Source organism: Dermacentor albipictus, chromosome 5 (assembly GCF_038994185.2).
Source record: "Dermacentor albipictus isolate Rhodes 1998 colony chromosome 5, USDA_Dalb.pri_finalv2, whole genome shotgun sequence".
NCBI classification, from domain to species: Eukaryota; Metazoa; Arthropoda; class Arachnida; order Ixodida; family Ixodidae; genus Dermacentor; species Dermacentor albipictus.
In genome coordinates, this window is record NC_091825.1 from 162,529,475 (window position 1) to 162,546,275 (window position 16,801).

A 16,801-nucleotide genomic window follows, 5' to 3' on the forward strand; every position below is an offset into this window, starting at 1 on the left:
TTCATTGTAGAGACTTGGACGCCTACGGGGGGACTGTGATGTGCCGTCGCGACGATTCAATCTTTTTTTTCTTCAAAATTCTTTGATCTTTCGATACTATTTCTCGAGTTGCGTCGCACTGTATGTTTATCGGCGTTCTCAGCGTGCAATTTCCCGCTGCTCCTTTTTTGTAATCCAGTGCATTAATTCATAACACAAACATGACCATATGCCATGCTTTCTTTAAATGTGCTTCTTACCGCTGCCTTTCCACTCCACTGAACTTGCCAGTATCTATAGCATCGACAAGTTCATAGACCAAACTGTCGTGACATTAGTCGGGCAGCGGACTCGGGCGTGCGTCTCAGTGCGCGTTTTCAGAACATCGCAGACCGGGCGCCGTAGCAGAAATCTTCCTCGCGTCTGTGCTTGCTGCATACCCGATTTGTAGCCGATGACTGTTTGCCGGTTTTATGTTTCGCGAGCCAAGCTTCACACAGCTTCTTGTCCTGCGGCTACGTGTGAATAAGGCTGACACCGGCCTCCGTTACGTGCGTCCGGCCTTGCGGCACCGAGCAGTAGCATACCATGTCGCGCGCCTTCAAAGGCAGCCACTACCTATTGTAGTGCTTTCAAGCGTTGTAAAGGAGACACTCGAAGCGGGAAAATTTCGCCACTAAATGAAAACCGCAGCGTACGAGGGAATTTAAACTCGTTTTCAGCTCGCTCCGGCGCGCCCGAAGCAGCCGACGCGGCCGCTATGTCCACGTGATCCCTCCTAGCACGTCACGCCGACGGTGGCGCCAGCTTTTCCAGTGGTGGAGCTCGAGGCCAATATTCACCTAACTTTAAAAACAGGAATGAAGTTTTGTGCAAGTACTTTGATAGTAGCATATGACACAGTTTCACTCAATTTTGGTGACCTGCTGCCTGACTTGTTTAAAGAGATGTTTGGAGGGAACTTGCAATCATAGTATTGCAGTCCTCATCGTGTGACACACATATTATTTTATCACATTCAGGAATCAATGAGGCAGACAGTCAGAAACAGGGCTGCTTTTCGTAGTAGAAGTATTTGCCAAAAATTGCAGCATTTGTAATTCACAGTAAAATAAAGGCTAGCAGCTCCAAGAGATCTGAAAATAATGTCTACTGACACCCGGCTGGTCTGAAGACTGCAGAGGTATTTTGTGAGGATGGGCTCTTAGTAGCAAGCAGCTTGTGTTATGACAGGGTGGGGAAACCACACCTAGGCAGCTGACCATAGCTGTCTGGTGTCAAGGGATCGGGCAGTGACAAGACATTCATCCGATGCCCCTAATTTCTTGCCACCTGCATTTTTGGTATCCTTGATGTGCATCTTCCCCCTAGTGGGAAGCAATCAACGAAATAATTTTTTCTTTCATTGCAAAAAGGATGGGGCATGAAAGGGACTGACAACCAATTTTTATGACAATTTTTAGCCACATAATAAGGGTTCTGGTGAATTCGTCTGGCCGTGTCTTCAGTGATTATTCGGTGCTTGGTAAAGGGCATGCGACCGACTCCTGATGTAGAAGCTAAGCATTCCTGGAACTCGGCTGGTAATGCGAGGAGTTTTTCTCATTCTTCCTGTGGCAAGATAGCGCTGACGTCAAGAACAGAAGCCGGATCTTGTGCGGATGTTTCTTTGAGCATTGAAAAGCAGCCTTGGACATCTGTGACACCGTCGAAATAAGTCACAGCCGCACCCCCTGGAAGGTGCTGATGCTCTGTGCTGAAATTTGTCAGCAACAAATCCGTGTGCCCATTAATGACACTGGCAATACTTCGTGCAACTGAAATACTATGAGTATATAACAGTGGGGTTATTTGGTCTGCAACTCCTTTCCTGTCAAATGGTGTATCGCATGCCACAGAAACAAGGGTGCACGACCTAGGTGGGATGACGTCGTCATCACTCAAATGTAATTAGTTGCATGGTGGTTCTAAGCAATCAACTGGGTCAGGGTTATGGTAAAATGTTACCAAATACTCTGGGATGTTGATGACTGCGCCACGTTCCCTCCGAAAGTCCATTCCGATAAGTCTTTACAGCATGCGGGGAAAATGGCGAAAGTGACGACAAAAGATGCACTTCCTATGTTGACTCTTGGTGTACATCATCCGGCAGGCATCAGTAACTGGCCGCCTGCAGTCCTTATATGGGGCCCTGTCCACGGCGTCTTTAGTTTCTTGAGACGAACTGCAAGGTCTTGACTTATGGAGAATTCAGCACCAGCGTCGACCAAAGCTGTCACTTGCCGCCCGTCAACAAAAACAATAAAGTCTGCGCTTACAACTTCGTCGCTGTTATAACTCATTAGCTTCATAGCATCCTGAAGCAGAAGCAACAGGAGCTTTTTATCATTGTGACGGCTTGCAACGTTACCCCTGGAAGTTGCCACCCTTAGATTCCCCGGCATGGGCTAGGCGACCTCTTGCCTCCAAGGTCAATGAACGTGTGATTTATTGGTGCAGGCGAATGTATAGGAGACGGAGAGAGACTGGTGACTTATGTCGGCCTGGTGATTCGGCAGCGACTCCTCGTCATTGGTTCAGCAGTCGTAAAAATAAAAGCGGGTTTCTGGAGGCCCTTGAAAAGGTGCTTGGCGGCCTAGGGAGTAGTCGTTGGCACGTCGACTGTCAAACCATGGGCGGAAAAAGTGAAACTGTATGTCGTGATGCCAGCAATGACTGGAAATGTGGCTGGCACCACTGCAGTTGAAGTAGAGTGAGCGCCGATCTGCAGTCCGCCGTATTCCCATTTTACAAAACTGCGGACATCCTGAAGGCTCTTCCAGGGGTGACCAAGGTGCGGCAGACGACTGCTGGTGGTACAGTGATATCAACTTAACAGGACAGCACGTCGGACAGGGGCGGTGCAGTTTATGAGATGCGGCACGGAACTAAGGTTCGGAAATGAGAACGCTTGCTTTATTTCGTTTTGTATCACTTCGGCGACAGACGCCACTGGCGGTTCCACTGTTGGAGTCACAAGCTTCTGAATTTCTTCATGAACAATCTCCCTAATCAGATCACACAGAGAGCTCTGGGTGCCAACTGTTATGGCGGTGGCGTTGACCTCGTTGCTGCTGGACAAGCGATTGTACTGCCTACATCGTTGATGAAATGCTCACTCAATAGCAGTAGCTTCCTTGATAAAATCAGCCACTGTACTTGGTGGATTGTGCACCAGTCTGGCAAACAACTGCTCTTTCACGCTACGCATGAGGTGGCACAGCTTATCATCTGTCATGTTTGGGTCAGCATATGACACAGATGGGCCATGTCCTCGGCAAGCATTGCAACAGTTTCGTTGGGTTGCTGAATCCGTAACTCCGTTAGCTGCTGGGCACGGTCCCGTCAATTGACACTTGCAAAGGTATTAAGGAGCTGCTGGCGGAAGTCGCTCCATGTTGATAGACTGGCTTCTCAGTTTTCATACCACGTATGAGTGCTATCGCCAAGAGCAAGATAAACATTGGTGAGCTTTTGTTTAGAGCTACACTCATTGATCTTGGCGACACGCTCAAACTGGTCGAGGCAGTCTTCTACGTTTTCAAGAGTGCCACCGTGAAAGTGATCCGGAATCCATGGACGAAGAAGGGTTACCTGTAGTGGACTGGACGAACAGATGCTTTCGGGATTCTGGGGCGGGCTGGCGTCAGCCAGGCGCGGCGATGGGTAGACAGTGTTTCTGGGCTGGATGGACGGCTCCCAGGAGGGGTCCGGATCATCGGGTTGTCGTACCCCGCACCTCCACCAGTGTTGCGGTGCAACGAAAATAGGACAGGAGGACACGTATTACGAAACCAGCTTGCTTTAGCAATCGAGCGTAGGGACTAGATACGTCCTCTTCGTCTTCTCATGTCTCCTAGGCCAACGCACGAGACGAAGCCTGCGAAAGCTCCCATCCTGGTCTTTGTCATCGACATAGAAAAGACGTGGCAATAGGATGCTCCAGATTGGCCACGTAGGCGAGGCCAGCAGTGCACTGCATGCAACTTTTTCTGCCAAACGTATGGAAAGCACACGTGCATGTCATTGTTCATGAATGGTTCCCCTTTTTTGTGTGTGTGACAATGTTTTGTGGTGTTCTGGTGGGAGTCAAAACATGCAGTGACTGTTCGACAATCTTTTGGCATCTGTTAGATGTTGGGGACTTCGGATAAAACAGACATTTTTGTCTGATTATCAGGGTCCGTTGTAACGAGAGTTGACTGTCTAAAAATGAAATGGGTGAGGAATGTAACATTAATCAAACAGAGCACTTTGGGTCTACAATGATGCATGGAATTTGGAGAAGTGTAATGGTTCCTGTGCTAGCTTTTGCAAATGCAATTCTGTGCTATAGATCAGAGACCTTGTCAGGGTTGGAGATTAACCAGAGGGTGGTGGGCTGATTGCCTTTGGGTGCACACGGTAAAACCGAGCGGTGCTTCTTTTGAAGTCAGAGACGCGTAAAGCAAGATTAGTTTTATGAAAGACTAAGGAACATGAATTAAAACAAATGGACGGCTAATGTGCACAAATATGTCTACCTCAAAAGTGTGAACACGTAATGGAGGAAGAGGTCAAGAAAGGCGGCCGCCAAGTAGTCGCCAACGGACTTTTAGATTAATTTAGGCCCCAAAGTTTGACTTTCCAGACTAAATCACTCGTTCTGAGTCATGCCACCCGATCTTGGAGACCGCCATGTTGGATTATCCAGTGGCATGGCCAGGCTTGGCTTCCATTGGCCCTCTCTATAGCCTTCATGATTGGGAGGCGCACCCTATCAATAGGCCTGTTCAATTTTCAGAGTTCTCGTAGTCTGCTGGAAGCCAGACAGCAGCCAGCTAGTTCCAGTCCTGATAGGAAGTCACATCGGCTGGGATCCCAAGACAACCCAAAGCTGCCCAAAGTTTGCAAAATCAAACTCTGGGACAGCTGATGTACCAGCATCACAGTGGCCTCTGAGGCCGGCGCATGCTTGACGCACGCTCAGCGTAGTTGACCCACGAGATTTCGAGATTTCGTGCTATCACGAGATTTCGTGCTACTCGGCACAGGACGTGCACTGGCACGCCTCACTTTGCACAGTGCAACAAATGGCCTCCAACGCATTTGATGCCAAGACGTGAAATCGCGCGTAAGTGAATGTCTTCCTGAAAGCGATTGCTTGAAGATGCCTGCTCGTAGCGATCATGTTGCCCACCAGCAACATTGATGAATTGGCGTTTGTAATCATTTGATGAAACTCAAAAAAGCAGGATATCGGATAAAAATTCGTGCCGACCTGTTTGGACTTCAATTTTAGAATGTTTGTTTCAGGTGTTGGTGCTTCACTTCTGCCCCTGTGCTTAATGAGATGGGGCTGCAGCTGGTGCATGAAAATGTGCCAGCTGCACACGCACGTACATAAAGGTTTCAAATCATCAGCCACCGCACATATCGCACTGCCTCGCAAGGTTAACGGTGCATTAGAACTTTAGAAGATAACGCTTGAAGTAATGGAATCCGGAGATGACTGTAGCCGGTTGGCTGAGTGAGGTAAGAGTCCTCAAGCGCCCGCATTGCAATCTGTCAAGTCCCCACAGAGGTGTCGCGACCGCTCATCATCTCTTTTTGTCGTCTGCTAGCCAGATCACTTCCAGAGAACAGCCAGACCAAAATTGTCCGGACTGGTTCTGGCAGCCCGCGGGTAGCCAGAACTGTCCAGCCCAAATAAAACGAATGTGCTACGGAAATGAGTTGCGTGGTGGGTGGAGCAAACAGAGAGGCTGTGGAAAATTAATGAGGCCCGATAGAGAGCATGCACCATCCTCCCGTATCGGAGGCCCACGCACGCTAATGCGAGGCCCTAATACGCAATCTGCGAAGTAGTGGGGTGGACGTTTCTGCCACAATGACATTCAGGACTTTGCTAGTGTGGATGACGACACACTGTGTACCGAGCTCATGTATGATGAAAATATACACCAAGTCCCTCAACCAGAAAGCTGCTCAGATGATGATGATGACTGCCCCCCTTGTCGACGGCGAAGATCACCAAAGCGGTGATGCTCTTGGCGACATATGTCGACATATATGGAGACGGTGTCACACTTGCTCAAATCCAAGCAAATCTGATCGCCTCCAAATGTAGTGGGAGGCAGGGCATTATTAGTGAACTTTTTAAGGTGCTCTAAGTCAAGTAAATGTTACTTTTTTGGGCTGAAGGAATTTTGCTGTCTGTTCGATTTTTTTCTGACAATATTTTTAAGTCCCCGCTGTGTCCGGTTGGTGACTGTAATTGAAAGCATAAATAGACAACCAAGAATCTTAAAAAAGAAGGTGCGAGAAACAGAGATGGTAAATTGGATGCAGAGGATGGTAACATAAACAACCATGGAGATTTACAAAATGGCAAAAAAGAAATCGGGAGGGAAAATCTGTATGATAACGTAAAGGGGAGTGCCTTGCAATTAGAGGACTGAGCTGGCTGCCTGAGGGTACCGGAGCAAATATGCGCCACAGGATGTGGCATGTATGGGCTTTAAAGGAACCCGGGAATGACTCTGCAAATTGTATGGAATGCCAAGATATTCACCCCAGCGAGACTCCTAGGGAATATCAACATTCAAGAAAGAAGTGTTAGGATTCAAAGAAGGTGGAACTGGTTATCAGTCACGATAAGTAAGAGAAAATTAGTGTATTGGTGGAAGAAAAGCAGGGAAGAGAGTGATAGGACTGTAGTCATTGCAAGCATAGGTAATGTGTGATATAGTGATAGAGGTTTCAAATACGAAAGTTAAGATCAAGATCAGATAAGCAAAATGCCAGATAGCGATATATGTAGTGAAACCTGATTAAACCAAGCAGGCTAGGTGACTATTTATCCCTGTCCCGTTTCAAAACGGGTGCCAATAAATATCATCACATTGCATGCTTAGTCATCAGCTGAATTAAACTGGACCTTGTACTTTCCATCATTTCTGTGCAGGACTAGTGCCACATTTACCTCTAGGTAAATTCTAGAGATTTGTTGGCGATATGTTGATTTTCACGTATGACATTCAGCTTGATGCCTCTCCATAACAATATGCATTGCCCATTCTGCCAGGGCACTCAAGAAAGGAATAATGATGCAGAGTATGCCGTTCCACAGTTTTAGCCAACTCTGTATGTGCTCAAAAGGATATCTTCAAATGCTTTTCATGGAGATGTGATTCCTTGTTGGTGGCCTTACATAGCAAAGTCCCATTTCTGCGTAAGTTGGCCATGTTTGCAGAAATAGTTAAACATGCAAGGCAGGCTGTCACCAGGAAAGTAACTTTTTTTTTTTTACATTCTGTTCCCTGCAAGCAAATGATATTAGCTCACTTGAATTTCTGTCACATGGATTCACAATTTATAAATTGATGTGGACATTCAGAAATCGTAAACTTTGCACTCTAACTGTATCATGTAAAATGCTTGAAACACCCGTTTTCATGTTTTCTGAGTGCTTGTTAGGCAACCAGCAATCAGCCAATTTAATGTTCTAGCAAAGCAAAAGTGAGTATAACATAGTTGTGATAGACCACATACCCTTCAGTGACTGCATCCAGGCTTTTTAAAAACAGGTCTGCATTTTTTCCTATAAATGCCAGATATTTGTTAGTGCGAATTTTTGATTAATGCAAAGCATCCTAGATATCGTAATGTAAATAAAAATAATACACGGAGAAGATAGCTATAAAATAATAACCTTAGGTCAGTAAATCTTACAGAAAACACTAAAGGAAACAAGATAATCTGCTGAAAGACTTCACTCTGTATGCCTGAAAGTTATAAGAGTATATTGTCCTCTTAATTGCACGATCTTGTTTTTTTTTTTTTGTTGCATATACTTATATCTTGCAACCCTCTCCTTAAAATGGTATTAGGGGACCTTTGCCTTTATGATTTAGGGCTCTACAGAATTACCAGACATAGCATAATCTAAGGAGCAAATAGTTTGAGCTTCTAGTCCTGGATTGCTACAGAAACAGTTAATCATTTTGTTGTAAGCAACTGCAAGCGCTTCGTGTATCTGCTACACCAATGTCACAATGTGCAGTCGGGAGTAAAAGCCTAAGGGCCAAAACAGCAACAAAAAATTTAGATTACTTCTAGCAGAGTCATGCTACGTAAAATTTTCTCAATTGGTCAAACAGGCGCACAGGACTGCGTAGCCCCATGCTCTTAGCCTGTTGTCGCACTGCTCTAAGTGCAGAGAGAGAACAGGTTGCCATCAGGGGCTTTTTCCCTGCACTGCAGGCGCCAGGAGGAAGAGCGGCTGCGCCTGGAAGAGGAAGAGCAGCGGCGTGCTGAAGAAGAGCAGCTCCGCCTGGCCGAGGAATTCCGGCGGCAGGAGGAAGAGAAGCTGCAGCGGGCCATCGAGGAGCAGCAGAAGCGGGAGGCTGAGGAGCGCGAGCGGCGTGAGCTGGAAGCCCAACAGAAGGCCGAGCGGGAGGAGCAGGAGCGCAAGGCTCGCGAGGAGGCCGAGAGGCAGCGCAAGGAGCTCGAGGAGAGGCTCAAGCGGGAGGAGGCTGAGCGGGCAGAGAGAAAAAAGGTCAGCCTGTGATTTGCAGCAGTTTGACGAGCTCTTTTTTTGCATTTACCACTGGCCTGTTAACATCTCGTATACTTGTCAGTCTGCTCATCAAAATTATGGAAGCAATGGTACCACTTACCCAAATAGTCATACAGAAAGTATGACCCAGTGTTGTCTGCAGAACTTACTCAAGCGCACGGCTAGGTTAACCGTTTGCATCATTAACATGTGGAGCTTTCCTGCTACACCGTTTGTATTTCTGCTTCTTCATGGCAGATGGCAACGCTATCTATTTGGCTGCTTGAACTTACTCTTGTGAGTGCTGAATTCACAGTCTCCCTGCCTGAACAAGCTATTTCAAGTGCAGCGTTTACAGGTTCTACAGATGGCATTAGTTACTTCTTTCTTTAGGGCATGCATGGAAACTGATTGCTAGAGCTAGTGTTCATACAAAATTTGAGCGCTCACCTGCCAGCAGCAAGTGCAGATGTGTTTTTATAGGGATGGGCGAATAGTAAATTTTAGGTTAGAGTTGAATTCGAAGAAAATTGTAATTTGGTAGAATAATTTCAGATAAAATAGTTTGAATAGCAGTGCTTTGTATACCACATATTTTGGTGCAGAAAAATGAGACAGGTTTTGGTATAATTAGGTTGGTACAAATGTTAACTTTTTATGCGAAGCATACTAGCCGCACAACCACGCTCTTCCTTGCTGCGCCGAGCGCGGCCGCGTAGCTACCATTGAGGGGATGAGCCATTCATTGTTGCGCGTCTCATATGTGGGTCTATTCTCTTTTAAGTCTGCTATGTTTGTTATTAAGTTGCTTCTATTTTTATGCGTTGCATAATGCAATCACTCAGTTCAGCCCTTGGGCGCGGCCGGGCAGCCACCATTGACCTTTAGCGCAACCACGTGACGTGACGTCACGACAGCCGGAGGAAAAGCTGGGCCCCAACTCGCGCAATATGCAACGCATTCTTGGCTTAACCAAGCTAAGCTTGGCCATTTTTATGCGAAGCATACTAGCCGCACAACCACGCTCTTTCTTGCTGTGCCGCGCGCGTCCGCGTAGCTGCCATATGACGTCATAACAGCTGCAAAAGCGGAGGCTCAACTCGTGCGCTCGCTTGCGGCCGCGTAGCTACATAGCCAGGTCTCAGCTCGTGCGCTCGCCTGCATGAGTTGTTTCTTCGTCTAGCCGAACCAAATATAGCCAAGCAACAGCAGTTCACCAGGCTAAACAGTGGTTAAACAACTAAAATAAAGGCTAGTATGCTTCGCATCCTGGGCTTAACCTTAGCTAAGCCACAGTCATTTTTTTGGCTAGTAGTGAATAGTTGTGGGGCTGTTATACAGGTGTTTTTATGCAAAAAGCACAAGTTAAGCATTTCTATACCACATCATCAGTGTGAAATTAAATTTATGTGCATGTATAATTAAGAGACACATAGTACCATATTTACTCAATTGTAATGCGTCCTCGATTGTAACGCACACCCGTTCTCTGCGACCAAAAAAAGAAAAGAAAAAGAAATGCTCTTGATTGTAACGCGCACCCATTTGTCATGACCTAAAAAAGAAAAGTCCTTTACAGTACCGCGCACCTCATTCTTTCATACAGAAATACAACTTTCTCTCATTTTGAAAAAAGAAAGATTTACTACCCAATGTACTAAAGTTGTAATAAATAAAAACAGTCGCAGTTTCGTCCGAATCGATTATGATAGCAAATTAGTAGACCCTCCTCAAAACTGCAGTTTCTCCTAAGAAAACCGTATATAAGTTGCAGCAGTGTATAAGACGTGTGTGTTCATTTGGTAACCAGTTTAAACACTTGTTGAGGATCGGGTCATGAGAAAGTTCGATGAAAATACATGCTTGCAGTGGGCGCTGCCTCTGCACGCATCCTGCTGTAGGCTGTACTCAAATGCATGCAAGTGTCTTCCAGCGTCTAGAAAATAGTTTTAAGAAGTATTTTATTCCAGTAGCATGAACAATGCTGTTGATAGTTTACATGGCGGCATTTAGTCAAAGCCATCGAAATCATCCTCTTCTAGGTCGCTTACAAACAATGCAGCTACTTCAGGTTGGAGTTCCACTGGCACATCACTGTTGTCTTCCGAGTCGCTGGTGGAGCGCACTGGAGGCTTTGCGCTAGTCTCGGACCATTTTCTCGCTGACTTCGAGTTCCCCCTCTGCAGCTCACTTTCCACGTTCCATTGCAAATTCAACTGCACAGCACACAGCTTGAATTTTGCGTTGTAACTTTGCCGACTTTGCTTTGCATACGGCATTATGGTTAGCAAGGCTGCAACGACACACGTGAAGTGCGCAGCAACAATGGCAACCAGTGCAATGAAGTGCAATTGCTGTGCATGGCAGAAGGTGATGTGCAGTGGCACGTCATTTGATGCCCGCTCGATACAAAGGGCGTAGCCATAGCGTCCAATCCAATTTTGAGTGTATATAAGTCGCCCCGTTCTATGATGCAGACAAAAACTTGAGAAAAATGAAAGTGCGACTTATGCACTCTAAAATACAGCATATGGAGTTCTATGGCAGGGTAAATGGAAGTAAGAAAAGGCCACATTATAGCTGGTTCTGCACCATAAGTCGTTATAAGTGGTGTAAGCTGTAGTTAAATTCGACCAGAATCGGATATTGATTAGCATAACATTAATTGAATATTTGAAAATGTTTAACATTTGCCCAACCCTAGTTCTTATATTGTCTAACCACACAGATCACAGTGTTTTGATTTGCATTTTGTTTACAGTTTATTGGAACATATTTTAGAAGCTACCAAGATACACTTGAGTCTCGTAAAAAAAAAGGTTAAAAAATTAATTCTGAAAAGGCTAAAGTGGAAAAGGCATCCTAGAATATATAAGAAATAATCTCCCACAAGTAAAAGATATATAACTTGAAAAAGTGGATGGCAGCGCTGCCACTTGACAAAAATGGTCGCCGCAGTTCATTGACACGCCACGACAATTCTCTTCAGCCGAGGGGTGGTGCTGTGCTCAATCAGTTGAAGTGGAGAAAGAGCTTCGATTCAAGGATCATCTGAGAATGCAGGTGTTGGTGTTACTCTTTTACCGTACATTAGGTAAATATACATTGATTAGTGCGTTTTCTCATAGTTATATTTAACTACATTGCTCTGGGGCACCATCTGTCTTTTATGGTTGCAAATAATAAGTTTAAGCTTCACAAGTGCCGAGCTCTAAGGATGCGACCACCATTGACCATTGTGGCTGATTGTAAGACATCATTTGAACAGGTAACAGTGCCTGCCTTGGTCTAGGGAGGTGCTTGAAGTAGTCACCAGGAGCAGTCGCATGGTTGACCACTACAGCCGTTCTGACTCATTCATTGCTTCATTAACTTTCAAACTGTCAAGTCTCATGAGCGAGTCATTGCCTATGCCACTCATTGGCTGTCCACACCAGTGAAAAATTATACAATTACTGAGCAGGAATGCCTCGCTGTTGTTTGGGCTGTGAAAAAATTCTGCCCATATTTACACGGCCACCGTTTCATGGTCATTACAGACCATCATGCATTGTACTGGCTCCCCTCGCTGAAGAACTTATTGGGTCGTCTTGTGCGTTGAGTGATTCGCTTACAGGAGTAGAAATTCAACATCCTGTACAGGTCTGGAAAAAAGCCCCAAGACACCGACGCTCTCTGTCGTTGCCCGCTTCCACTCTCGCATCACCCACCCCCGCCTCCACAAAATAGCCTGTCTCACGAGCCATCTTCATCCCATTTACAAATATCAACACTGTGCTGGCAAAGTGCTGATTGTCATCATACTCTTATTGTGCACCAGCATGCAGACCCATACTGTCGGACAATTTTTGACCGCCTTAGCTGTTCCTCCTCGCCCCCAAACTCCTGTCTGCGTCAACAACTTGACCTATTCCAGTTGCACAGTGGCACCCTATGCCGCTACATTTATCACCCAGATGGCAACAAATGGGTCCCCTTCATTGCCCATTCTCTGCAAAGCGACATTCTACAAGCTTTTCACGACGATCCAACGGCAGGGCACCTTGGTTACCACAAGACGTACGACTAAATCCGAAGTTGGTTCTCTTGGCCTGGCCTCTCCTCTGCCGTGGCCAAGTATATCGCCTCTTGCGTGCCTTGTCAATGCCACAAATGCCCTACATCTGCCCCCGCTGGGCCATTGCAACCCCTCCCTTGTCCTGCCTCTTCTTTTGCGGTCGTCGGAATAGACTTGTACGGGCCTCTTCCCCTGACCGCCAATGGTAATCGCTGGATCGTGACAGCTGTTGATCATCTCACTCGTTATGCTGAGGCAGCTTCTCTACATTCTGGTACAGCTTCTGAAGTTGCAGACTTTCTCCTGCGAACCATATTTTTACACCATGGAGCACATGCATTCTCCTCAGCGACCGCGGCGAGATGTCCCTCTCTTCCATTCTTGCCGAAGTTCTACGAGCTACCAACACTGTTCATACGAAAACTTCCAGCTACCATCCACAAACCAGTGGCTTGACCAAGCGTTTCCATCGTGCACTCTCCGACATGATCTCGATGTACATCAGCTTGGACCACGCAAACTGGGATGCAATCCTACCATTTGTGACTTTTGCCTATAACACTGCGCCTCAACGTACCACCAGTTTTTCCCCATTCTTCCTTGTCTACGGCCACTCACCAACTTTTGCCCTTGATGCATCTTTCTTCTCGGCCCCTGTCTCATTGGCAATGCTTTTTTCCAAATAATTTGTTTCCTGCTTCATCCACTGCCACTACCTTGCCCACATTAACACTGACATCTCCCAAGATGCTCGCAAGCACCGCTACGACTGCTCCCCGCAGTGTCATTTTCTGCCCTGGTGACAAAGTACTACTCTGGATGCCCTACCGGATTCTTGAACGAACTTCGCCTGTTAATTACCACATTTCGCCTCATTGTGCTCCCTCTGACTGTCGTTGTTGCAGGCCCAAGATTGTGCACGTGTCTCGTTTGAAACCTTATGTACAGCGCGTTTCGTAGCACACGTCTACGGCCAGGCTGGCCGCTTCTGCTAGAGGCGGAAATTAGTGTGAGCGAAATATTCGCATCTCATCTTCCTCATCATACATATCATCATCGATTTATATCATCATTGTATCTGTATATATCATCATCAGAGCCGTGAACTGCTTTGTTGTCTTAGCGCGGAATCTTCGAGAATAAAGAAGCTTCTCAGAAGAAACTTTCAAGTTACAGTTGAGATGTGTCGGTACATTGGGTGTAGTCACATGTTCTCTGGTAGAACCTAAGCTACATTAGCAAGGATTCCTCTAGTGTATCTGTTATTAAATTCTAGAAATCATTTATGTATTGGTGTATGCAATGCATTTTGTGAGCAACCTACTTTCTTATAAGCAAACTGAAGTCGCCTATAAGGAAAAACTGATGTATGTGTTTTCTTCCCCAACGTATTCTGTTTTCAACATTTTGGACTAGAATGTTCATGCGGAACCATCACTCTTGTCAGAATTGAGAGAGGCAACTGCACAGCTATCGCAGTAGTTGTGTAGTGCAACATAGTGTAGTGATCAGAAATTACAGCTGGTAGTATTTTATAATTCTTCCTCAAGTTGATCGGGAGATATTCATCCAGCTTCCAGAACACATATTAAAACATAATGAACAAAGGTTATCTTCAATACAAATGAATCAGATTTTTACACTAATATTTCAGGTTAAATGATCCCCTTGTTCTGGACAGTTTTCAGAAATGCAATGCTGCTTATTTGGGTTCGTTTTTCAACACATATCCACTTTTGCAGTAGAATTCATCTCCTCACCCTGATCCGCACAAGTGAAAAAGCATGCTCTGCAATGATCGCATGGTGGCAAAGATGTGTTATGAACCGCCATATGGTAGAAGCCTTGCTTTACATCTAGATTCAACTGCGGCCAACACAATGTGGTTTCTTCTTTACTAACCAGTTACAGTGTTGCCTTATTTTGTTGGCAAGTATGTGCCATGATTGCAGGGGCTTTCCATTTCTACCATCCAAGCTGTGTGATACAAAATGATAGATGACTTATATTGGTGGCTGCAGTTATAAATGCAAAGAACTTGTGTCTTATTCATGCTTGTTGCTTCACCTATGCACGCAGAGGGTCGAAGAGATCATGAGCCGGACACGAAGGAGGGGCGCCAAGGACCCAAGCTCTGCCAACAAGGCTGGAAGCGATGCGCAGGCATCACCTGAGAGAGACAGCTCTCCATCGGTGTCAGGTCGATCCTCGCCCCAGCCACTGCAGGGCAAGTCATCTGATGAGAAGGGCACACAGCAAGAACCAAGTGCCGCCCCTGACACAGTGCCATCTGGTAGGCAACAGCAGTCGCCAAAGGCACTAGAGCCGGAAGCGGCTGCACCAAAGCCAGAAGGTGTGGGTGAGGACAGTGGGAGGAGGGAACAAGGGTCTCTAGTAAATGTAGCTATGCTGGCGGCTGGCTCGCCGGAGGAGAACTGTGTGAATGGTAGGGAACCAATTGTTGTGGAGCATGCTGACAGTGTGGCGGACAGTGGCAACAGTGCGGGTGGTGGCTCTCAGGGTGGTGAAGGATCCACAGTGGTGGAGGAGCCTATGGACCAGTCTCCGCCTCACGGCAAGTGCTTCTCCCCTCCCTCCGTGGCCAGCGAAGGGACAGCAGCCCCGTTGCCACCCTGCACCAATGGCTATGGCTCACACCACACCAACGGTGGAGGAGACATCATCAATGGCGTCGGGTGAGCCTTGACATTTTGTGTTCTTGCTTTGCTCCTTTTCATTTTATACCCTCTGTAGTCCTCTAGCAACAACCGAATAGCTACTGGCTGTGACTTGAGAGGAAGTTTTAGCTCGGGCCCAACTCTGACGCGGCCTATTCAAATACATGTAAAACGCAAAAATGCTTTTCTGAAATGACCCCTGGAACGAGTTTAATGAAGTTTTTTGCATTTGAGAGATAAAGGTAAATTCGAGTGGCACTGTTGGAAGTGGAATTTCAATTTAGGGCCTGAATATTGTTAAAAAGATTTTCAAAAATTCGAAAGTTAGAAAAATATAGATGCACAAAGCTTACAAATGCATAGCTCTGCATCAAAAACAGATATTGCGGTTCTGTAAACGGTATCCATTAGATCATTCAAAGTGGACAAATCTTATATATGAATTTATATCTTACATGAATTTGTTACGTTGTGTACAAGGGTTTTGCAAAAGCTCTATTTCCATATTACTAAATTTTTTTAGATTCATGTGGGACATCAATTTTGTCCGCTTTAGATGTACTATTAGATGCAATTCACATAATTGTGATATCCTTTTTCATTGCCGAGTTACAGAGTTGTAAACTCGAAAGTTCCGTTTTCTAAAAATGTTTGATTTTTGCCGATTTTTAATAAAAAGTTAATGACCTAAATCAAAAATTCGCAATCAACAGTCACTAGATTTTAAGTTTTTCTTTTAAATCCAACAAACCTCGCCAAATTCGGTGCAGTGGTTGCCGAAAAAAATGAATTCTCCTTTTACATGTATTTAGATGGGAGCACCTGAGCTAAAGCTTCCTCTTAAGTCTACAAGATGATTTGAACACTGGCACAAAGCTTCACAGGTGATAGGACCATGACAGTGTTGTATTGGGAAAGCTGGGAGTCTGTGAGTGTGGGCATGAAACTCCTATTGTTTGATCAGTGCAGTGAGATATGGAGGACGTGGGACAGGGAATGTGAGAACTTAAAAAGAGAAAAGGTTGCTGCACAGTCATGCAGGTATAAAGGCAGCAAATCACACATTCCTTTGAATATGAAACACGCATTTGATATGAGTGCCAAGATTGAATTAATCTGGCAGGTGCAGTATGAACCGAATCAAGCTAGTCATAAGAGCAGGGATGGAAGTGCTGCGCCAATTGCACCATCTTGCGCCAAACTGTCGAGCTGTGCCAATCTGCTCCAAAGCACTAATTTGGAATGAAGTTGCCAAATTTAGCCGGATGTGCATGTTCAGTGGCAACCACACAGCCAGAGGCAAGCATCGGCTAGCACTTAGCGCTGCAAGCCAAGCTTAGCAATCCGTTTCAGCATCGGCGTCATTGGAGTGCAATGTGTTTGGTGGCGTAATAGTAGCTAAAGAAGAGGAAAACCGTATTGCGCTATACCATGCATTACGAATGTTTTCTAAATGTGTTACGCATTTGTGTATATGCAGACCAGCCAAAGATGATTTAGATGGCACGT

The 16,801-nt window shown here is 45.8% G+C and overlaps 1 protein-coding gene across 11 annotated transcripts in view; it reads left to right on the forward strand.

The window, feature by feature from the left end:
- Nucleotides 1–16,801, forward strand: part of LOC135904002 (ensconsin-like) — a 137,393-nt gene that overhangs the window by 107,445 nt on the left and 13,147 nt on the right. For all 11 annotated transcript variants that reach the window (XM_065434518.2, XM_065434527.2, XM_065434529.2 and 8 more), the window contains 2 exons: nucleotides 8,263–8,557; nucleotides 14,694–15,310. In XM_065434518.2, coding sequence (XP_065290590.2) covers nucleotides 8,263–8,557; nucleotides 14,694–15,310 — 912 coding nt within the window. The remainder of the gene's footprint in view (nucleotides 1–8,262; nucleotides 8,558–14,693; nucleotides 15,311–16,801) is intronic.